Source organism: Mustelus asterias, chromosome 9 (genome assembly GCF_964213995.1).
Source record: "Mustelus asterias chromosome 9, sMusAst1.hap1.1, whole genome shotgun sequence".
NCBI lineage: Eukaryota > Metazoa > Chordata > Chondrichthyes > Carcharhiniformes > Triakidae > Mustelus > Mustelus asterias.
Window position 1 is genome coordinate 90,953,921 of NC_135809.1, and position 24,172 is coordinate 90,978,092.

Here is a 24,172-nt window from a genome sequence, read left to right on the forward strand (position 1 = left end):
CGGGGCATTGAGCACAAGAGTTGGGAAATCATGTTGTAGCTATATAAAACCTTGGTTAGGCCGCATTTGGAGTATTGAGTGCAGTTCTGGTCACCACATTACCAAAAGGACATGGAAGCTTTGGAGAGAGTGCAAAGAAGGTTCATCAGCATGTTGCCTGGTCTCGAGGGTGTTGGCTATGAGGGGAGGTTGAATAAACTAGGATAGTTTTCACTGGAAAGACGGAGGCTGAGGGGAGATCTGATAGAGGTCTACAAAATTATGAGAGGCATAGACATGGTGGATAATCAGAGGCTTTTTCCAAGGGTGGAAGTGTCAATTACGAGGCGGCACAGGTTCAAGGTGAGAGGGGAAAGTTTAAGGGAAATGTGCGGGGCAAGTTTTTCACACAGAGAGTGGTGGGTGCCAGGAACACGCTGCCAGAGGAAGTAGTGGAAGCAGACACATTAGCAACATTTAAGAGGCATCTGGGTGGGTAGGGAGGGAATAGAGGGATACGGCATGAGTAAATGCAGAAAGTTTTAGTTTGGTTAGGGATCATGGTCAGCACACGCTTGGAAGGCCAAAGGACCTGTTCCTGTGCTGTACTTTTTTTTGTTGTTCTTGTCTGAGGGCTTAACTAGCCAAAAAGGTAGTTAAGTATTTTGTGTTCTTAATTTATATATCTTCCACATGCCATTAGGAATTAAGCCAAACCTCAGATTGATAATGCTGCTTGATAATGGTCTCCGAAAAGTCAGCAGATTAGCACTAATTTATTTTGATCTAAGACAACAAGTAAGTACCAAAAAACCTACACATCAAGTCATGCCTCCGATTAAACGTAAAAATTAACATCCAAAGAGTTTCCAACAACACCCTACTCCCTTCCCCACAGTCCTTTTCCCATTTGGACTGCTTGCTCAGCTATACTTAACATTAGGAAACATTGGGTCCTATTCAATCTGAGCTGAGATTCAAAATTCACATCCAGTCAACAATAAGACCATCTAGTTGCACCCTCACAATATTGCCCATTTCGATCTCTACCTTTTACTCACCATATATGGAAATTTAAGTATTTCCATCTTTATTCTCTCCTGTAGTCTTCAAAATTAACCCACCCCCCCCCCCCCCCGCCCCAGCAGCCCCACAGAACAAAAACTCCAGCTTATCCAAGACTCCACCGCTTCAACCTGTCCCATACTAAGTTCCATTCACCTATCACGTTTGTTATCACCAACCTCCACTAGTTCCCAATTTACAAGCATATTAACTTCAAACTCCTAATATACAGCAACAAATCCCAATCCTTGCTACTCCTGTGCAATAAATCCTACCTTAACGCCTACCTTTCTGAGTCTGGATGATTATCTACTGATGACTTTTCTCTGCTCCCTCACCAATGGTCATGCCTCAAGCATCATAACTTCATCTTCTGAAATTAGTTTCCAAATCTCCTGCTTATTACTTCAACACTGTCTAACTTCAAAATCATCCTCAAAATTTACCTGTTCCACCTTACCGGTCACTATCCTTGCTTTATCACATTTCTTGCTTGATGATCAAATTCCCCCTCTGCCTTTGAGTGCTGCCTTGGGATATTTTGCTACCTTGAAGGCAATGTAAGTTGTTGAAGTGCCTGAGGGATCGTTGAATAAGATTGTGGTGTGTGTGACACATTAAGTTTGTTTGCAAAATAAAGATGACCTTACAAAATGATCTTCATTCTATCAAAGCAGGGGGGACTTAAAAATTGTTGCAAGATCAAATCTGCCAAAAACCTTATTATGCACAAGTAAAAGTGTGCAGGTGCTTTGCAAATACTGTAAATCACAACTGATTTGAATTGTGCCAGAAAGCTGTTCTACAACAAGTTCGATGATATTTAAACTGACCTCTCCATCTCTTCCCTGCATGCTGATTGGTTAAAAAGTATCCTGAGCTTTCACTTTATTTCCATTTATCGCTCTTGGTCTTCAAGCCATAGAAACAAATAATTGTCCAAACTTTCAGAAACACTTGATTTGGATGATGTAACATCTTAAGCTAATAAAAATGTTCACCTAATGCAGCCAGCGCTACACCTTTAACTAGAAAAAAACAATTTCTTAAAACTAGAAACAAAATTCTCAAGTATCAACATGGGCTGAGTGGTTGTATCCTAACTTCTGGATCAGAAAGTAGCAGGTTCATAGAACCCTACAGTGCAGGAGGCAGCCATTTGGCCCATCGAGTCTACACCGACCACAATCCCACCCAGGCCCTATCCCCATAAGCCCAAGCATTTACCGTAGCTAGTCCCCCTGACACTCGGGGGCAATTTAGCATGGCTAATCCACCTAACTCACTCATCTTTAGACTGTGGGAGGAAACCCACACAGACTCAGGGAGAATGTGCAAATTCCACACAGACAGTCACTCAGGCTGGGAATCGAACCCAGGTCCCTGGCGCTGTGAGGCAGCAGTGCTAACCACTATGCCGCCTGGTTCATCCCCCATTCCAGAGAAATTAGCATGTAATCTAGCCTGACATTCCAGTGGCAGTTCTGCACCATCTGAGATGCCATATTTCATTTGGGATGTTAAATAGAAGCCTATATATGAGCCCAATTTAAAGACTCTGTTGGTGAATGGACTATGAATTAGTTAAAATCTTGACAAATATGTTTCAACAATACTGAATTGCCTGCAAAGTGCTTTGGGACATCTTGAGGTTATATCACATAACTGCAGGTTCTTTCTTTAGCAGAAACTCCAAGTGTATCCAAAGGATTGTTTTGTCGAAATGCCAAAACAAACATGATTGATTAATATTAAGCACTTTCAGTTCACTAATTCTATAAGACAAAAGCAAGGCAAATAATCTTGAAACATCTGGCAGGGAGATCAGTGAGGTTGGGAGCCCTGAGAATTAATGGCTTCTGGATCAGAGTAGCAAGGTGCTGCCATGGACTTGGCTCATTCAGGAGCATGAATCATGGATTTAGTGACAATACAAGAGTAACTTAAGCTCTAACCTCAAAAGGTATTGTGAAATTTTGGAAAACTGGGAGTAGCTTGGTGATGACAGTTTCACAACGGGCTGCAAATATTACATTATAATACATTATTGGGGAAGATAACTCAGCAAAATTTGTTCCAACACCTAATGGACTGTCTGATATCAAGTCTTAGATTAATCATGACTTCCTTTGCTCAATATTGGCAAGTTTGAATACTTTTCCTTTGCTGTAAATTTCTTTACCTTGTCACTAACTTAATCTCCTTCCATGGTCACTCACTCTCTCAAACTGAAACAGACCAATTACAAAACTATATTCCACGCAAACCTCAGTTAAGATTTAAATACATCTCACATCTTTCATGAACATTGTTTATATCTCCCTCTACAAAATCGATCAGCTCTCCCCTACCTCAGCTCCTCCACTACTCGAACACTCTCATTGAACCTGCCCTCCTTTAGAAACCTCATCAAACCCTACTTCTTTGATCAGTTGATCCATATCTCTGCCATCGCCAGTGTATAATTCATTATTCTCTGTGAAATATGTTGGGTGGCTTATTTTGTGCTAAAACTACTGGGTCACATTTTGCTATGAAAATAATAATGAGGCAACAGGGTACAAATTCAGGCAGCCATTTCTGGCAAGGGCATTTGTGCAGTTAGACAATTGCTGGCCAAGATGTGTTACCTTCATGTCAGCTGCACAAAAACAGCATCTCATTGTCTGGTTCCCAATATTGAATGACACGAATTTTCTGTACCGACAGTGTGAATACAAACTAACTCAACACAAAAAAAATAATTGCAGCCTAAGCAACATATTAACAATATAGTAAGTCATAGTTACTGCCAAACAATCTCTCTGGCATGGAAAGTAAAGCTGTATACCTCATTCCTTCAGATTTTCATTGTTGGGAGTTCTAAAAAATAGTATGTTTTATTTTGTCTCTTAATCGAATCTCTCACTTTATTTTGCTTTCTGTATCTGTTTTGGCATCAAATTCACTATCCTGACTCACATTTCCTAACTCACATTTTGCAATGTTTGGTTGAGGAGATACCCAATTGCGGAGGATACCCTTTTGACACGGGCTATCTGTAGGGGATGCCGCAGAGTCTTGAGATTTGGCAGACAGGAAGTTGTCACGCACAGTGAGAGAAAATCTACAAGAAGTGTAAATCTAATAAACAGCTTTTGTTCACTGCTCATTACAATATCCAACCCATTATGTAAAATCAAGTTGTTGAAAATGGCTGACACTGGAATCTGCACATTTGCTGTGGGTGGACAATGGGAATGTTATTGCAGTGAAGGCAGCAAGAGTTGGCCATCATTAGGTCAACATTGTTCAAAGGTTGGATATGCACCAGATCACAACTCTCACCCATCTTGTTCCTTTGCACTATTCCTATCCCAGCCTATATTTGGATAATTAAACTCCTCATTATAATTACTCTCATTCTTGCATCTCTGTAATTTCTATGCAAATTTGTATGTCTACATCCCTTCCACCAGCTGGTGGTCTGTCTACTACACCAATTGATGTTATTGCACCTTTTTTATTCCTTCCCTCTAGCCAGAGAAATTCTGTCCCTTACCCTTCTGGAACATCCTTTCTCTCCAGTATTGTAATGTCTTCGTTAATCAATACTGCCAGTGACTGTGACCGCCCCCCCCCCCCCCCACCCCTCCACAGACACACACACACACAACGCATTTATTTTCTTTCTATGTTTCTCCTAAACACTTGAGCCCAGTCCCTGTTAAAGCAGTATCATCATTCCATTTGGCAATGTGCCTGCAGTTCACCAATCTTATTAACCACACACAATACATTCTCATACATGCACATTAGCCCTGATTTGGGTTTTATGTTTCTCCTTACTCTGACTCCATCTAATGACTTACTTTTGCCTATTCTATCAAACTCTCAAAGTATTCTGTTTACCTTGATACTACTCTCTGATATATCCACTAAATCAGTTAATATTTCTCTACTTCTTACTGCCAGTTTTTCTCTTCTCCACTCTAAATTTTCCCTCAGATTACCATTCCACTGCCAATCTTAGTGCCTTAATGACTATCGTCTGGTGGCTCTGACGTCCATCATTATGAAGTGCTTTGAAAGGCCAGTCATGGCACGAATCAATTCCAGCCTCCTGGACTCCCTGGATCCACTACAGTTTGCCGACCGCTGCAACAGGTCCACAGCAGACGCCATCTCCCTGGCCCTGCACTCAACCCTGAAACACCTAGATAACAAGGACACCTATGTCAGACTCCTATTTATTGACTATCGTTCAGCCGTCAACACTATTATGCCCGCGAAACTCATCTCCAAACTCCGTGGCCTGGACCTCGGCACCTCCCTCTGCGACTGGATCCTGAACTTCCTAACTCACAGACCACAATCAGTAAGGATAGGCAACAACACCTCCTCCACAATCATCCTCAACACCGATGCCCCACGAGGCTGTGTTCTCAACTCCCTATACACCTATGACTGTGTGGCCAAATTCCCCTCCAATTCAATTTTCAGGTTTGCTGACGACACCACCGTAGTGGGTCGGATCTCAAACAATGATGAGACAGAGTACAAGAATGAGATAAAGAATCTGGTGAACTGATGGGGCAACAATAATCTCTCCCTCAATGTCAACAAAACAAAGGAGATTGTCATCGACTTCAGGAAGTGAAACGGAGAACATGCCCCTGTCTACATCAACGGGAGCGATGTAGAAAGGGTCAAGAGCTTCAAGTTTTTAGGTGTCCAGATCGCCAACAACCTATCTGGTTCCCCCATGCCGACACTATAGTTAAGAAAGCACACCAATGCCTCTACTTTCTCAGATGACTAAGAAAATTTGGCATGTCAGCTACGACTCTCACCAACTTTTACAGATGCACCATAGAAAGCATTCTTCCTGGTTGTATCACAGCTTGGTATGGCTCCTGCTCTGCCCAAGATCGCAAGGAACTACAAACGGTTGTGAATGTAGCCCAATCCATCAAGCAAACCAGCCTCCCATTCATTGACTCTGTCTACACTTCCCGCTGCCTCGGCAAAGCAGCCAGCATAATTAAGGACCCCACGCACCCCGGACATTCTCTCTTCCACCTTCTTCGGTCGGGAAAAAGATACAAAAGTCGTAGGTCACGTACCAAACGACTCAAGAACAGCTTCTTCCCTGCTGCCGTCAGACTTTTGAATGGACTTACCTTGCATTAAGTTGATCTTTCTCTACACCCTAGCTATGACTGTAACACTACATTCGGCACTCTCTCGTTTCCTTCTCTATGAAAGTTATGTTTTCTCGGTATAAAATGCAAGAAACAATACTTTTCACCGTATGTTAATACATGTGACAATAATAAATCAAATCAACTTCTAATTTAAACCCATCCACATAGCAGTAGCAAATCCCCAGTGAGGGCATTAATCCTGTTAAGGTGTAACCCATCCTTCTTCTATAGGTCCCATCTGCCCCAGAACTGGTCCCAATGCCTCAGAAATCTCAAGCCCTTGCTCCTACTCCATTTCTCCAGTCACACGTTGAACTGCTCAGTCTTCCTATTCTTATGCTCACTAGCACATGGCACTGGGAGTAACCTTGAAATTAATGCTCTTGAAGTCTTGCTTTTTAATTCCCTTCCTAATGGACTAAAATCTTTCAGGATCTCATTCCTTTTCCTACCTATGTCATTGGTCCCAATGTGGACCATAACTTCCTCCCCAAAAAGAATACCCTGCAGCCACTCTGTGACACCCTTGACTCTGGCACCAGAGAGGCAATATACCATCTTGGACTCATGTCTACAGCTGCAGAAATCCCTGTCTGTTCCCCTAACTATGGGATTCCCCCATTAGCATTTCCACTCTTCCTCCCCCCCTTCCTGTGCAGCCGAGACTCCCGTGGTGCCACAAACCTGGCTCACGCCACAGTCTTCTGAGGAACCATCTCACCCACCAGAATCCAAATGGAAAAGTGGTTACAGATTGAGATAGCCTCAGGGGATTCCTGCACCTCCAGCCTGTTCCTCTTAAGATGCTCTAGCAGCTACCCATTTTCCCCCTGCCTTTGTACTTTTTAGCTGCGGTGTGACCACGTCTCTAAACGTTACCCATATAATCTTCAACCTTATGGATACACTATGTGACTCCAGCCACCACTCGAGTTCTGCAACACGGAGCTCAGGTTTCTGCAGCTGGTGACATTTCCTGCAGATGTAGTCAATGAGGGCACTTTGTGCCTGCGCATCCCACAGGCTGCAAATTCCACTTGGCCCAAATGCACTGACATCCTTAAACTTTAAAGGGGAGAATTCTCCAGCCTCCCAGCCGTGTGTTTTTTTGGTGGCAGGAGGTGATGCGCTGTTCACTGGCAGTGGCCTTCTCTGGTCCCGCCACTGTCAATGGGATTTCCCATTGAGGTCACCCCATGCTGTCACGGGAGGCGGTGCACTGCCAACGGGACCAGAGAATCCCGCCAGCAAGAATGGCTGGAGAATTCTCCCTCAAAGTATTTACTATAATATGGTATAATAACCCACCTGTCACTTACCAATCATCTGTCTTCTCAGTACCAATCCCAGAAAGGCCTACACTTATCAACCAATTAACTTCTAGGACTCCTGTAACATAATTTTTAGATTTTATCTGTAAACTCCTGGCTCACACTCTCTGCTGCTTTTTGGGCTGTCTCTCTCTGAACTCCCATTGCATTGTGGGTTTCCCCTGTAGTAAAGGGGCAAGTTACTGGAGACTAAGGAAAGGTAGAAAATGGAAGGATCACCTCCTTCCCTCTTTACCAAATTCTCACTCACCAAACTCCAACTTAAGCACTCTATTACAACCCAAAGGAGCACTCCAATGCAAACCAAACAATGAATTCTCAGACAAAATCCTGGGTATGTTTGTGGAAGGTCTGCAATCACATAAGTTTCTATTTGGAAATGGGAACACAACTCTGGGTAGCTTACTATGCAGGTGCAAGGGTGACTAGTAAACATTGTATAAAACCAAGGGTAGGATAATATATATGATCCAGGGATCCCGAATTATATTGAGTCAGCATGTTCTTGTGTGAAAAAGCACTTCTCATTTCAGCGTGTGCAGTTACAGAAACTGTGTATAATCACAAGACATTTCTTGATGTAAAAGATAAATCATTTGAGAAAGTTCAAATTAATTTCACATTTATTCTTTATTTAAAATATCCACATCTTCCATCTCCTTAGTTACAAACAGGATCCAAAAACAGCGGGCTACACTTTGAAAAAGTTTCACATTTACATTGTGCCATTCTTGTTTAAAACTGTACCCAAAAATGAAAAAAATGTTTATGCTAGAAAGACCATTTCTAAATATACTCAGTTATCATTTGACAGAATCTTTGTGCACAGAAGAAGCACTGCCTCCCCAAGCTGTGTTATACAGGAATTAGCCCTGTAGCTCTCTTCTATTTTGGTCAGTTGGTGAGAGTCACCCCCGAGTGGTCCATCTTATTGAATTGCTTTCTCCCAATATGCAGCTCTGTAAATTACATTGAGTCTCTTCAATGTCGCAGGGCTTTCACCTCCCTGTCCAGCATAGCAGTTTGGTGAGCTGGTAGCATTTTCTGCTGGGACTTTGCAGGTAACTCGATCTCTTGCTCTCAAACGTCTCAAAACAATACAGCATCACGTCTTTTTCAGCATTCGTTTTGATTGCCAGGCATGGAACTTACTGAAGGCTACCTGTAGCATATCTTCTAAATGACCAGTCAACTGTAAGACAACCAAAAAACAATGTGAACACGAAGCAAAACCTCACAACCCAATCCAGGCTAAAATTATACCACCTGCATCACACAGTTGACCTGCTCAAGAAAAAGCAATACAATTGGAAATGCTCATTACAGACACTCACTGCTCCAAGCCTGAAAGACACTGACAAGACTGCTTAAGGTGCCAATAATTCACAGTCATCTCCAGATCCCTATTGTCTGTCTCTCAATTTTGTTTTGAAAATTAATTTGCTTCCACTACCCTTTCAGACAGTGCGTTTCAGATTGCCACTTGCTCTGCAGATTTTTCCCATGTTGCCTAATTACCTGAAATTTGCTCTCTAATTACTGACCCCTCCTACTTCTCTCTTGCTCTATTTGCTCTTTTGAAACACCTCTATCAAATCTCCTCTTAACAATTTTTTCTTTAACAGCTACCCAGTTTCTCTAGTTTCTCCCTGTAACTCAAGTTTTCATCATTAGTATTATTTCATACCGCACCTTTGCTGAGGCCCTAATTTACTTACTAAGTATGATGCTCATAATGGGCCACAATGTTCCAGATGGGGTCTAACCAGTGTTTTACCATTGCTGGTTATACCTTCAGCTGGCTAGGCCCTAAAACTCTCAGCCTTTCTAACTCTGCTTCCTCCTTTAAGATACTCCTTTACATCTACCCATTACTAAGTTTTTGGTCATATGTTCTAATATCTGTTTCTGTGGCTGTATCAAATCCTGTTAAGCACCTTGAGACTGTTCACTACGTTAAAGGCATTAAATTCAATGTTATTCTTAGTCCACCCACTAAACATAGCTCGTAGCAACTTACCAAATTACTCAGTTGAGAAAGGGGTGTAACTGACCATTGCAGGTTAGAAAATTAGATGGAGACTGTCTGCAGTACACTGGGAAAATCTGCTAACGGGTAAACAACTGAATAACTGTGAAGGATATTTAAAGAAACATTTATACCCCTAGGAAGGAAAAGCACAACTTCACAGAAAAAAAAAGCCATGGACAACTAAAGAGATAAGGGACAGAATTAAACTAAAAGAAAGTGCTTACAAAATGTAAAAAATAGCACAGATCCTACCGAATGGAAAAGATACAAAGACCAACAAAGGGCCACAAAGCGGCTTCCTCCAGTGTGGTGTCCGGATCTGCTCACAGTACTCCAAGTGGGATCTAACTCCAAGTGGGATCTTGGTGGTTAGCACTGCTGCCTCACAACGCCAGGGACCCAGGTTCAATTCCGGCCTCGGGTCACCATCTGTGTGGAGTTTGCGTGTTCTCCCCGTATCTGCGTGGACTTCCTCCAGGTGCTCTGGTTTTCTCCCACAGTCCAAAGATGTGCGGATTAAGTTGACTGGTCATGCTAAATTGACCCTAGTGTCAGGGGGATTAGCAGGGTAAATGTGTGGGGTTACAGCCTGGGTGGGATTGTGGTCAATACAGACTCGATGGGCTGAATGGTCTCTGTACTGTAGGGATTCTATGATTCTATGTAATCTATGTTATATAAACAACATGCACAATGAATTCAAGCCACATATATAAATACTAACATTAAGCCCATGCTGTGCTTTTGGTTGACCTAAGAAACAGTTTTCTCAATAAGCCCTGGAATTTAACTCACACTGAGCTTCCATGAGGGAGGGATGAGGAGATAGAAAAGATCACCAAGGATCACCAAGTGCTGTATTGGGTCATTGGGTAGACTCTCTTGTCAAAATGTGACATTGTTTTGGTTTTTAGATTGTGCTCATTTCCATTTGTCCACTCAAACCAGGAGTATATTTGGTGGACTAAAGAAACCCTGGTAAGGAAATTACAAGGTCCTTACTCACTCATTCAACACATTTCATTATATAATCACTCAAGTTTTAAAATCAATGTATCAAATTTGGGAAGATTTATAAGGCTAAGCACAGCTTTAGTTGGTTTTGAAAGTAGAACAATACCATTCTAGCCAATTTCCACTGCTATCAGCCTACTCTCAATCATCAGCAAAGTGATGGAAGGGGTCATTGATCATGCTATCGAACACCACTTACTCAGCAATAACCAGCTCGCCTCACCGACATGCAGTTTGGGTTTTGCCAGGACTACTATCAACATCCTCAGGGTTACCATTGACCAGAAACTGAACTAGCCATGTAAATACTGTGTCTAAAAGGGCAAGACTGAAGCTGGAATTCTGTGGTGAATAACTCAGCTCATGATTCCCCAAAGCCTGTCCACCATCCACAAGGCACAAGTCAAGTATTTGATGGAATATCTCCATTTGCCTGGATGAGTGCTGCTCCAACAACACTTAAGAAGCTCGACATCTTCCAAGACAACGCAACCCACTTGTTTGGAACCCTATCCACCACCTTAAACATTCACTCTCTCCACCACCTCACATAGTGTCGTCAGTACGCACCAGTTACAAGATGCACTGCAGCAATTTGTCAATCCTGAATCAAAAACACGCTCAAACGTGCAAACTCTACCACCTGGAAGAACAAGGAGGTAGATGCATGGGGTCCCCACCACCTGCAAGATTCCCTCCAAGCCATGCGCTATCCGTTCTTGGAAATATACTGCTGTTCCTTCACTGCCGTTGGGTCAAAACCAGGAACTCCCCTTCAAAACAAGTTCTAAAGAAATAAAAAGTTGGGAATGGTAAAAAATGAAATGAAATGAAAACAAGGGGATTGAGGTGGGGTAGGGCTAATCATCTGAAATTGTTGAAACCAGAAGGCTGTACAATGCAGAGCCGGAAGATGAGATGCTGTTCCTCCAGTTTGCGTTGTGGTCCTGCAATGTGTTTCATGCCAGTTCACCAACAAGGGGCCGGTAAGACCAGAACTCAGAAATGTGCTGGCGCGAATCGCGCTCTCCAGATTTTGAGCATGAGTTGCCATTCTCGCAGACGGAGACTGCGGGCTCAAAATTGCCCCCATATTGTTTATGGAAAACATAGACATAGAACATTACAGCGCAGTACAGGCCCTTCGGCCCTCGATGTTGCGCCGACCAGTGGTACCAATCTAAAGCCCCTCTAATCTACACTATTCCAATATCATCCATATGTTTATCCAATAACCACTTGAACGCTCTCAACGTTGACGAGTCCACCACTGCTGCAGGCAGGGCATTCCACGCCCTTACTACTCTCTGAGTAAAGAACCTACCTCTAACATCTGTCCTATATCTCTCACCCCTCAATTTAAAGCTATGTCCCCTCGTGCTAGCCAACACCATCCGAGGAAAAAGGCTCTCACTATCCACCCTATCTAATCCTCTGATCATCTTGTATGCCTCTATTAAGTCACCTCTTAACCTTCTTCTCTCTAACGAAAACAACCTCAAGCCCCTCAGCCTTTCCTCATACGATTTTTCCACCATACCAGGCAACATCCTGGTAAATCTCCTCTGCACCCTTTCCAACACTTCCACATCTTTCCTATAATACGGCGACCAGAACTGTATGCAATACTCCAAATGCGGCCGCACCAGAGTTTTGTACAGTTGCAGCATGACCTCCTGGCTCCGAAACTCAATCCCTCTACCAATAAAAGCTAACACACCGTACGCCTTCTTAACAACCCTATCAACCTGGGTGCCAACTTTCAGGGATCTATGCACATGGACACCCAGTTCCCTCTGTTCATCCACACTAGCAAGTATCTTACCATTAGCCCTGTACACTGTATTCCTGTTACTCCTTCCAAAGTGAATCACCTCACACTTTTCCGCATTAAACTCCATTTGCCACCTCTCAGCCCAGCTCTGCAGCTTATCTATGTCCCTCTGTAACCTGCCACTTCCCTCCGCACTGTCTATAACACCACTGACTTTAGTGTCATCCGCAAATTTACTAATCCAAAACAGATTAACCAGACCGAAAAAATTGGGGGTAAATTTGCTGATGACACCAAGATTGGTGGAGTAGGGGATGAGGTGGAGGGCTGTTGTAGGCTGCAAAGAGACATAGATAGGATGCAAAGCTGGGCTGAAAAATGGCAAATGGAGTTTAACCCTGATAAATGTGAGGTGATTCATTTTGGTAGGACTAATTTAAATGTGGATTACAGGATCAAAGGTAGGGTTCTGAAGACTGTGGAGGAACAGAGAGATCTTGGGGTCCATATCCACAGATCTCTAAAGGTTGCCATTCAAGTGGATAGAGCTGTGAAGAAGGCCTATAGTGTGTTAGCTTTTATTAACAGGGGGTTGGAGTTTAAGAGCCGTGGGGTTATGCTGCAACTGTACAGGACCTTGGTGAGACCACATTTGGAATATTGTGTGCAGTTCTGGTCACCTCACTATAAGAAGGATGTGGAAGCACTGGGAAGAGTGCAGAGGAGATTTACCAGGATGCTGCCTGGTTTGGAGTGTCGGTCTTATGAGGAAAGGTTGAGGGAGCTAGGGCTGTTCTCTCTGGAGCGGAGGAGGCTGAGGGGAGATTTAATAGAGGTTAATAAAATGATGAAGGGGATAGATAGAGTGAACGTTCAAAGACTATTTCCTCGGGTGGATGGAGCTATTACAAGGGGACATAACTATAGGGTTCATGGTGGGAGATATAGGAAGGATATCAGAGGTAGGTTCTTTACACAGAGAGTGGTTGGGGTGTGGAATGGACTGCCTGCAGTGATAGTGGAGTCAGACACTTTAGGAACATTTAAGCGGTTATTGGATAGGCACATGGAGCACACCAGGATGATAGGGAGTGGGATAGCTTGATCTTGGTTTCAGATAAAGCTCAGCACAACATCGTGGGCCGAAGGGCCTGTTCTGTGCTGTACTGTTTTATGTTCTATGTTCTAAAAAGCACCTGGATGTACCTACACTGCATGCAGTGGATCAAGATGGCGGCTTACCACCACACCACTTCTTCAAGGATAGTTAACCATGGACAACAAATGCTGGCCTTGCCAACAATATTCAGATCTCATGCTGCTGCTGTTCTACCAGCAGAAAGATAAAGGGTGGTGAATATAACTTTCTCAAGGACAAAAAAAATGGAAGAGTTTCAAGAATCATTATCAATACTGTAAAGGCAGCTACTCCCTATTCAAATCTTCCTAATTCTGCCAAACAATTACAAGAGGGAAATGTGCTCTACTAATTGTTTTCTAGTTTGTGATCACGATGTCAGATAGAATGATTACTGGCCCAGCATTCTGATATCAGCCTCAATTGGTTAAGTTCCCCCAGTTATATTGTTTTTTAAACTTACCTCCTTGAAATTTGCACAATGATATATCACCATGTCCCACTTTGACAGGCTTTGCAAGCCACAGATTGAGAAACTGTGAAGTCCACCATTTGGAGCAAGATAAAAAGCTTGGTGTACTGCAGGCACAAATAGCCACATGGGATTGTTATAGAGTGGTAATAACAGAGACGTGGTACAAAAAAGAGGAGCAAAGCACTTAACATCCCTCGCTGTAATATTTTCAGAAAGATAGGGAAAGGGCAAAAAATAAAATGGACTGGCAATATTGGTCAGAGATACTTTTACAGCACTGGAAAGAGATGATGCACCAAAGGGTTCAATCAAAGTCCGAATCCATTTGGTTAGAATTATGAAACTGTAGAGCTATATTACACAGCTGAGTACATATTAGAGCCCATCAAATGGTGGGATTGAGATAGAGGAGCTAATCCAGAGGCAAATTAGAGAATGATGCAGGAACTAGAATAGTGATAAGGGAGGATTTAAATTATTCTAATGTAGAATGGGATAGAAACACTGTAAAGGGCAAGGCAAGGAAATTCTGAAATCTGTGCAAGAGAACTTCCTTGATCAGTGTATTTCCAACCAAAAGAGGAAGGAAGCAGTGCTGGATTTTGTTTTGGGGAACGTTTTGGGGAATAAACTCAGATAGTGTTTGGGAAATAGGCATCACAATTTATTAGATTTAGAATAATTATGGAAAAGAACAAAGAATGATGCAAAAACACTCAGTTGGAGGATGGCTATTTTAGTAAGTTAAATAAGGATCTGGCTCAGGTGTATTGCAATCAAAGATTTGCAGATAAAACTAAATGAGCAACAGGGAGCCTTCAAAGAGGAGATGGTTTGGGTACAGAATAAATACAATCCCATGATGGGGAAAGGAAAGGATCCAAAGCTAGGGCTTTTTGGATGACTAAAGGGGTTAAAATGATATAGATAAACTGAGGCTTCCGACAAATATAATCATAGAAACCCTACAATGCAGAAAGAGGTCATTCGGCCCATCGAGTCTGCACCGACCACAATCCCACCCAGGCCCTACACCCAGATCCCTACATATTTTACCCGCTAATCCCTCTAACCTACGCATCTCAGGACACTAAGGGGCAATTTTAGCATGGCCAATCAACCTAACCCGCATATCTTTGGACTGTGGGAGGAAACCGGAGCACCCGGAGGAAACTCACGCAGACACGAGGAGAATGTGCAAACTCCACACAGACAGTGACCCGAGCCGGGAATCAAACCCAGGTCCCTGGAGCTGTGAAGCAGCAGTGCTAACCACTGTGCTACCGTGCCGCCCATATAAGGTACAGATAAGGTAAAAGAGAACCAAATTGAACATAGAAGATATCTTAAAAAGGAAATGAGGAGCTAAGAGTCGCTATGAGGATGGATTAGCAGCTAACATTAAAAATCGAGTGCAAAATATTTTATAAACATTTAACTAATAAAACAGTAGTCAAAATGTGAAGCCGATTAGGGACCAAAAGGGAGATCTTAAAGAGACTGGCTGAGGTAATGAATGTTTTGCATCTGTCTTGAAGAGAATGATGATGCCAGTGTCACAGTAAAGGTAGAAAAAAAAATGATGAGGCACTTAAATGGTTGGCAGCACCCACAGTAGAAAAGTTATCTGATCCAGATGGGTTGCATCCTAGTTTGTTGAGAGTAGTAGTGGAAATTGCAGAGACCTCGGCACAATCTTCCACTCCTCTTAAGATATGGATGTGGTGCCAAATGACTGGAGGATTACAAATGTTACGCCACAAATGGGAAGAAAGATAAATCCAATAATTATAGACCAATTAGCTTAACGTCAGTGACAGGGAAACAGTTAGAGACATTAATCTGAGACAAAATTAATTGGCACTTGGAAAAATATTGATTAACACATGGAAGCCAACATGGATTTGTTAAAGGTAAATTATGTTGGCTAACTTGAGTGAGTTCGAAATTAAGTAATGGAGAAAGTGGATGAGGGCAGTGTGGCCAATGTTGCATAGGTGGACTTTCAAGAGGTGTTTGATAAAATACCACATAATAGGCTTGTTAGCAAAATTAAAGACCATGGAAGTAAAGGGGAAGTGGCAGAACAGATATATAGGGTATAATTTCAAAACTCTAGATGATACAAAACTCAAATGCTGGAGGATATTAATATATTTCTGAGGGTTATAGATGGATTGGTGAATTGAGTAGCCAAGACAGATAAAAGTTAGTGCAGAGACGTGAGAGTGAATTCATTTTGGTGGAAAGAATGAGGAAAGGCTTAGGGTTGTAAGCATATGAGCTTGGAAGGTGGCAGGACAAGTTGAGAAAGAATGTCAAGATCTTAGAGAGGATGTCGAGGAGATTTACAAAAATCTGGTCTCAGGAATGAAATTACATGAAGAGACTGAGAAGTGGAGGTCCTTTTCAATAGAGCAGAGAAAGTTAAGTGATGATTTGATAGAGATGTTCTTAATCATAAACAGTCTTGACAGAGCAAATAAGGAGAAACTGTTTCCAGTGGTTAAAGGGTTGGTAACTAGAGGTTGCAGATTTAAATTAATTGGTGACATGAGGAAACCTTTTTACGCAGTGAGTTAAGATGACCTGGAATATACTGCCTGAAAAGATGATGGAAGAGGATTCAATAACTTTTAAAAGGAAATCAGATAAATAATAAAGGAAAAAAAACTGCTGGATTATGGGGAAATGAGAGGGGAGTGAATCGCTCGCCGGCACTAGCATAATGGGCTAAATGTGCTGCGTCATTCTATGATAAAATAAGTATGAACCAGTTGATGCAAAAAAGCTCAATACTTCCACATAATGTGGCTCTGGGAAGCACTTGTTACAAAATTCCTAATCTGGTCCCAGTAGAAAGTTTTCAAAAGCATATGTCCATCAAGGAGATGGAACTACTGAAGATTTTCCAAGTTACTTTTAGTTGAACCAGATGGGTAAAGATGGATAGGCCTTGGGTTTTGTTGCTTTAATGTCATCACAAGATAGGAAACTTTTCCAGCCTTAACATGCTTTTAGCATGCCATAAAAATGGCCAGAACTTCACAATCACCGAGTGCCACTCTCACATTTTTTCTTCTATGGTGATGGTCCTGATGGACCCCTTGAGAGTCAACAGAATAGAGGCTTGCATTTACAATGGCTCAGGAAGCTGATCTGAGAACTCAAGAAAAAAACAGGAACATAGGATTGGAGGTACAACTGCCCTCATTATATTAATAAGATGAAAGAATTAGCATGTGTATGCTGCCAGTATACCATCTGTGTAAAAGCATGATTATAACAACTGCAACTCTGGGTGAGTACCCAAAGAACTGACAGATCAAAGTTTGGGATCTTGCATTTTACGTTGAGTTCAAAGCAGACGACAACATTAAAGATGTTGGGAGCCGAAACATCCTCTTATCCCAATATCTGAGGCAACTTCTGAATCAAATGTGCAGCACAACCTGTTGGTTGCTTTTCCTTCTGCACGCATTTCTCCTTCTGTCCCACCAGTGTAACCATGTTTAGTGCCCACAACTGCCGAGACTCACGTTTGTACTGATGTATAACTTCTGCAGCTTCTCTCGGAATGGCCTTAGTTTTGTCATCTGAAATCTCTCCAGGTTATTCATCATCTTCCCAACCTGCCACAGCAGACAAAAGAAATTACATCTCTCCATTGAGTAAACTCCTGCCAAAAATCAGCAAGAATTACTGCACACACAAAGAATTCTCCAAGCACTAAACACAAGAAATAGGAACAGGAATAGGTCATTCTGCCCATCAAGCCTGCTCCGCCATTCAATAAGATCATGGTGCACCTCAGCTACACCTTCTCGCACTAACCCCATTGGGGCCACTATGATCAGATAAAAAAGGAATATTTCTTCCAATACTTTTATGAATGTTTTCAACCTGGATATTTTGATTCCTTTGACTGCATTGACGCTCAGAGGTAGTGCATTCTACAGACAGGTTACGTAGCATATGATATTTGGCAATAAAAATGAATAGACCACCCTACAAATCAGAAAGTTGCAGATTTCAACACAGACTTCAGCTTTAGTTGATCTCAGCCAAGAGACAGCCGATGAAGTGCTTTAAATGGGCCCAATGCTCCAAGGCTGCAGGTCAGGGACATGAATGAAGATTCATGCTCCTGATCACTATTCAGTGACCTGTATCCAGAATTCCCTGTTTTCTTGAGGACAGAACTGACCTCAACCCTCCACTGTCAAATAGCCTGTCAACACTTGCTGGCTGGGCTTACACATGACAAGTGGTCATTTAAGTGAGGTAGGAGACAGCTAATAGTTGTACCCATGAAGCTGAGCAATAGTGAAAGTCATTAACTTCAGAAGAGGGAAGAAAATTAAGGAAACACATACGAAAGTACTTTTGCAGACGTTATGATATAAATAGTTTCCACTTTGAGAACTTAAACTGTTTGGGCACTCACAGATTCAACCATATCGGCAGCACAAACAGTATTAATCTCAATATGTAACATGGCCCTTAGCTCTTATTACATTTTTGCAGTGGACAAAGAGGGGGGAATTCCAATACTGAGAAACATGAACACTTTTACCATTTGTCAGGGTCAAGAATTTCTGCTGATAAACTCTCTCTACTTTGCCTCCACTATAAGCCCGTTACCCATCTCAGAACAATACCTTTTACATGAACTGTGCAAATTGTATTCTTTCCCCCACAGGGCCTGATTTTACCATCACGTTGCGCCCGTTTTCGGGCACGAAAACTTGGTAAAGTTGGGCGTGAGTAGCATGATCCGCACCCGCCTCCGCGCCAGTTCCCCCTTTACCAAGGCCTGAAAATGGCCGCGATCGGGACCGCGCCCAAAAAGGGTGTACAGCCATTTAAGTACATTTGCATGTACTTAAATTGACTTAACAGGCCTAAAAGTCGGATCTGAAACTCTCCCAGGTTCAAATCCGCCCAGCACTTAGAATCAAAATGGTAAAATAGGGCCCATAGTCTTTACAAGTGAGACTGCATATTTAATGCCAAGGGCAGTTTTAAAATCTGGGTTAGGGTTAAGGCAACTGGCATAATACTGATCATGATTAAAACATTAAATCTGAAGGGAAAATGCTACCCATAAATAAGTTAAAGATAGATTTTGGTAGAGTATAAATACAATGGCACATGTTAAGATGGGCACAAAATACAGGTTGCTTTAAAAGGAGCGTACATACAAGTATGTATGGTAAACTGCAGTATAATAAGTAGCAAAAAAAAGGAAGAAACATCTTTGAAAAGGAGTTAGAATCTAAAATCAAAACATTTTCAGCGTACTTCAAGGTTCGGAAATATTTTGTCAAAATGAAAGTATTGACTAAATTTTTCTGAGACAAGTAGACATTTTCATGTAAATATGAACTGCAAATAGGTCCAATGCAAAATTTATGATTTAATTTTTTTGTTCCGGTTTCAGAATTTGAAATTTAATAACGGTTTTTAAAGTCTGTGATGCTTTAAGTTCCCAAAACAATGCATTGATTGAACTGTGTAGTTTAAGTTTCTAGCTTTAACTTTTTCTAACAACAGGAGGATCAGACCAGAGTCAATTGCTTACCTTCTCCTCAAGGAATGGCGTATTGACAGGAAAGCAGGACCAGAAGTGTCTCAGTAACTCTGCCACTGCCACATACAAGTGTTTGAGTTCCATCTGAACATCACTTGGCATCATCTCTGCAACAATAGCAACACAAAGTGAGCAAAGCAGAACTTATTCCAGCGGCACATAAAGTTTATTTATTAGTCACAAGTAGGCTTACAATAACAATGCAATGAAGTTACTGTGAAAATCCCCTAGTCGCCACACTCCAGCACCTGTTCGGGTACACAGAGAGAATTTATCATGGCCAATTCACCTAACCTGCACGTCTTTGGACTGTGGGAGGAAACCGGAGTGCCCAGAAGAAACCCACGCAGACATGGGGAGAACATACAAACTCCACACAGACAGTGACCCAAGCCGGGAATCGAACCCGGGTCTCTGGCGCTGAGAGGCAGCAGTGCTAACCACTGTGCCATCGTGCCACCCCTTAAACTCTCCCAGATTGGCTGGGAGTCATGCACAACTGAGGATCCATCTCCTGACACTACTGGTAGAAATGTACTTTGTAATGATGCTTTGTAGCTGTGCCCTCTCACAAAGTCTGTACTTGCAATTTTGGTTCCAAGATGCAGTCTCTTTGATATGCAAAGAGTCCATCTGTCTTCATTCTCAACCATTCCTACAATAAACCTGGGATTTTGCTGAAGCTGGTCTTGCCTTATCGTGTCACTGTGACTTTGCCATGAATGTGATTTGCTGCACATTTGATAAAACTATAGTGTGCCCCTGTTGCTCACAAAGTCCCTTTATTGTGAGTTATTGTGTAAATGTGTAACACTGTCACTTGATTTCAATAGGTTTTTGTTCAGTTTCTCTCGCATGGCCACCAGATCACATGAGCCTGTCTCTGGTCAGAAGCGTTTAATATAACCTCACCACCCCCCCTTTCCAGAACATTCTGTTTCACCTGCATTAAAGGAAATGTTTGAAAATGTAACCATCATGCAACATTCACTATTCTTATCAAAAGAAAGGGAAAGGTGTAGATAAAGAAAGAGACCACAGAAACAGGAATGAGTCATTAACTTAATTGCGAGAAACTGTCAGAACAGATATTGGTGTAAGATATTGATGAAAGAATGAGAAATAAAGACCATGAGATGCAGAGTGTGTGTGTGAATTGTTAAGGCGGGTTAGCTAATTGGAGGTGGAAGCTGCCATCCGTGATCTAGTGTTGACCTGCATTTTACTCTGTCACTTCAATTCTCCATTTCACTCTGATCCTAGTCTCCAGAACTGTATCACTGAAGCTTGGCTCGAGGAACAGCAGCTCATTTTTTAATTAGGCGTTTTATAACCTTCTGGCTTCAAGATTAAATTCAACAATTTCAGATCATAACCATTTTCTCAGACGGTCGATGCTAGTAATAGTTCTTATTTACATCTTCTCTGGTCCATTTTAGTTTTTTATCTTATCACTACCCAATTAGCCTTGCACCATCATCCCTTTATCATAATCTGCCCTGCCTTCCACCCCATCAAAGACCTTCCCTTTCATTCCCCCCTCATTTTTCACTGCTTCACATCAATAACAATCCCCAAATTATCATTGTGCACCGGTCAACGGCGGCATCCTATCCCAGCAGCTTTTAGCTTCCCGTTTCTAGTCTTCCAGTTTTTCGCAGCATAGACAGACTGTAGACAGTCTGCTCATACTGCTAGTAATGTTTATTGTTAACAATTTGACCTTTATTCAGCACCAAGGTCTGACCTTCGTTGTAAAATGGTCCCTATGCAAAACCTGCAAGTGCTATAGTACAAAATTCCACTCCCTTTCCCAACACCCCCACACCAAACCCATAACCTCTGTCGTTTTGCCTGTAGTTGCTGACTAATGCTTGGGTACACATCTGCAAACAACCAATCCTCCGGTATGCCACGCTAGTGGCTGCTCTTCCCTTGTGAGACTCAAATAGCAAGTCTTATAAATAAAATATTAGGAGAGGACATGAAAAAATGCACCGCATTCAGACTTACCTGTACCTATGTAAAACCCAAATACGCAATCACTTTCTAGATAGAATCATTAACTAGCCATCAACTGTAGGAACCAAAGTCGAGCTTTCCTTTCAACTGTGCAAGAGTCAAAAGGACCACGGCCACTCCAGATATGATCAGTACAGAACTATGATGCAGCATGTGACCTTCCTGCTCTAAATGGCTCAGTACTACGTAATTGTGCGCTAAATCCCTGAACAATTGGGAGGTGCTCTTTCTCTGCAGTCCAGAAAATAAGGATCATATAAACAGAGAGGCTGTGTCAAACTATGTTGTACATATACAGATAGTGGGAACAGTGAGGATTCTTAGATATAGTCACACAAACATGAAACATTAGTGACATTTGCACAGAACTTCGGCAACAGTGTGCGTAAGAACAGATACTCACGGTTTATGGCTTGGGATGTTCCCCCTTGCATGAGCACTCCACCAGGCGATAGGTCACTAATTGCACTGCTTGCCATATTACTGGACAGAACCTGATCAACAGATGTGCAAGGAAAATGTCAGTGAAATGGCTTTAGATTTTGAACTATGCTCTAGAGCTGTGTGAGCAGAAAATCCATATGTATCATCATAAAGCCAAATGTGAAAAAAAAATGCTCAGTGGATCCAAGTATAACAGTTGTACTACAGTTTATGTTTATAATGTACTACACAGTCCAGTGCTATCATAGTAAAATAAATAGAGTATAATAATACATTTGTGAAATTTTCAAACTATGCCCACTTGAATTGTGAGAAATAACCAGGATTGATTTTAGTGCAGCTGCAACAGCAGCACTAAACTGGCCCAGTGTTAAGGAAAGAAAAACCACATTCCTAAGATTCCAGCCAAGGACCTTTCAAAATGTCAACCAAGAACCCTTCAAAAAGTCCAGCAAGGTCATCTCAAAGCAGTCCTTCCCCTGAAAAGCTCACCCAGCCAGACCCACCCATGAGCCCAGGAATGAAGAAGACAAATTAAAGCTTTAAAAATGTGTCTATGCTTTTTAGATCATTTGAAGGTAATGTTTAACGGATAATACTGTACAACACTATACAGTATATACATTTTTATGGTTGCTTTTTATGTCATATCAGCAATATTAATATAATATGTTAATGTTGATATATCACACATTTATAATTGATCGAGTACAAAAGTCTGGGTTATTTCATTGAACATAGGGTATCAAGCCTTGATTCAGGAACCAATCCACCATTTAACATTTTTCCCATAAGAAACATCGGTTCGGAGTTACGATGTTTCGACTTAACACATGGTTCGCAGGAACTAATTTTGTCATAGGTCCAAGGACTGCCTGTAAAGTGCAAAGAGCTGCTTGGAGCAAAGGTTTGTGGATGAACAGTTACAAAAATCAATCCCTATGATGATGAATCCAATGTCCTTATTAATTAATTCTCCATTTTGACTATTCAATAGCATAACAAATGATAATATATGAATTGCCACAGAAGCAAACTATTGTATCTTTGGCCATGGTTCACTATTTCTTTGTATTCTTATGTTGCTCTCCTTAGTACATTGCCGAGTTAAATGAGAGATTGATATAAATGAGCAATGATATTAGGTGAGGTATAGATGTGCCTCATTCCCTCTATGCAGCTTAGTTTTCATTTACAAAGCTTCATTCTACTCTGCTCCTTTTTTTAGCCTGTTGAAACACAAACACAGACAAGATGATTTGTGTTCAGCACAGCCACAAAATATTCATGCTTATTTTATTGATCATACCTGAGCGAGACTGGGGTTGTAATTAACCATTTCTTGTTGAATACAGTGGACCGAGTTAATGATATCCTGGCTAGATGCGTATTGTTGAGACTGAACAGGAGTTGGACCATGAAAATATCTAAAAGAAAAATAGGGGAAAAAATTAATTTCACTAAAAATAAGAATTTTGTTCCGTTAACTATGCTTTATTTTAGTTGAATAAGAGCTGTTGTCAGAACACTCTGAGGCAAAATGCAACAGTCTCTAGAATTTACTCAGTTCCTTTCTTTTCATATTTCAAACCAATGCAGCTTATTCCAGTGAGTTAGAAAGATCAACAACCAGGTTCCACGCGTTAGTTCCTTTCTGCAAAGTTACAGCTACAAACAAGATAGAAAGCACTTATAACACAATAGGTTGTAACGATCCCAAACTACATAGATGAAGAAATTTTGTGGCAGTGACCCATCCTACAATGCCAGGAAGACCTTTCATTGCTGGATTGATCAGCTTACAATAGCCTGATATATTTATGTTTAGATATGGCCCCATTGGAGATTTTATTCAGTGGCACGGCTGGAATTAGTTACTGCCTCAAAGATTGGAATGTCAGTGGAATAAATTTGAGAGTTTTCAGGACAAATTTGTCAATTTACCAAGATCATGTGAATTGTGCACACAAAGTCAGTTATCCTCAATTTAACAGCAAACTTCAATTCTCTGCACAAATAATAAAAATACTGACATTTTTGATTTTACATGAATAGTAAGTAGCCCAATAATCAAAGCAACAGTTGGCACCCATCCACCTTAAAAACAAGGGGAACCCAA

The 24,172-nt window shown here is 41.6% G+C and overlaps 1 protein-coding gene across 2 annotated transcripts in view; it reads right to left on the minus strand.

The window, feature by feature from the left end:
* Nucleotides 1–8,174: 8,174 nt before the first annotated feature.
* The window catches only part of gtf2h1 (general transcription factor IIH, polypeptide 1), a 62,325-nt gene continuing 46,327 nt past the window's right edge, over nt 8,175–24,172 (minus strand). For both annotated transcript variants that reach the window (XM_078220516.1, XM_078220517.1), the window contains exons 12-16: nt 23,363–23,480; nt 22,013–22,103; nt 19,579–19,694; nt 17,534–17,626; nt 8,175–8,753 (exon numbers count right to left, since the gene is read on the minus strand). In XM_078220516.1, coding sequence (XP_078076642.1) covers nt 8,667–8,753; nt 17,534–17,626; nt 19,579–19,694; nt 22,013–22,103; nt 23,363–23,480 — 505 coding nt within the window. In that variant the 3' untranslated portion in view covers nt 8,175–8,666. The remainder of the gene's footprint in view (nt 8,754–17,533; nt 17,627–19,578; nt 19,695–22,012; nt 22,104–23,362; nt 23,481–24,172) is intronic.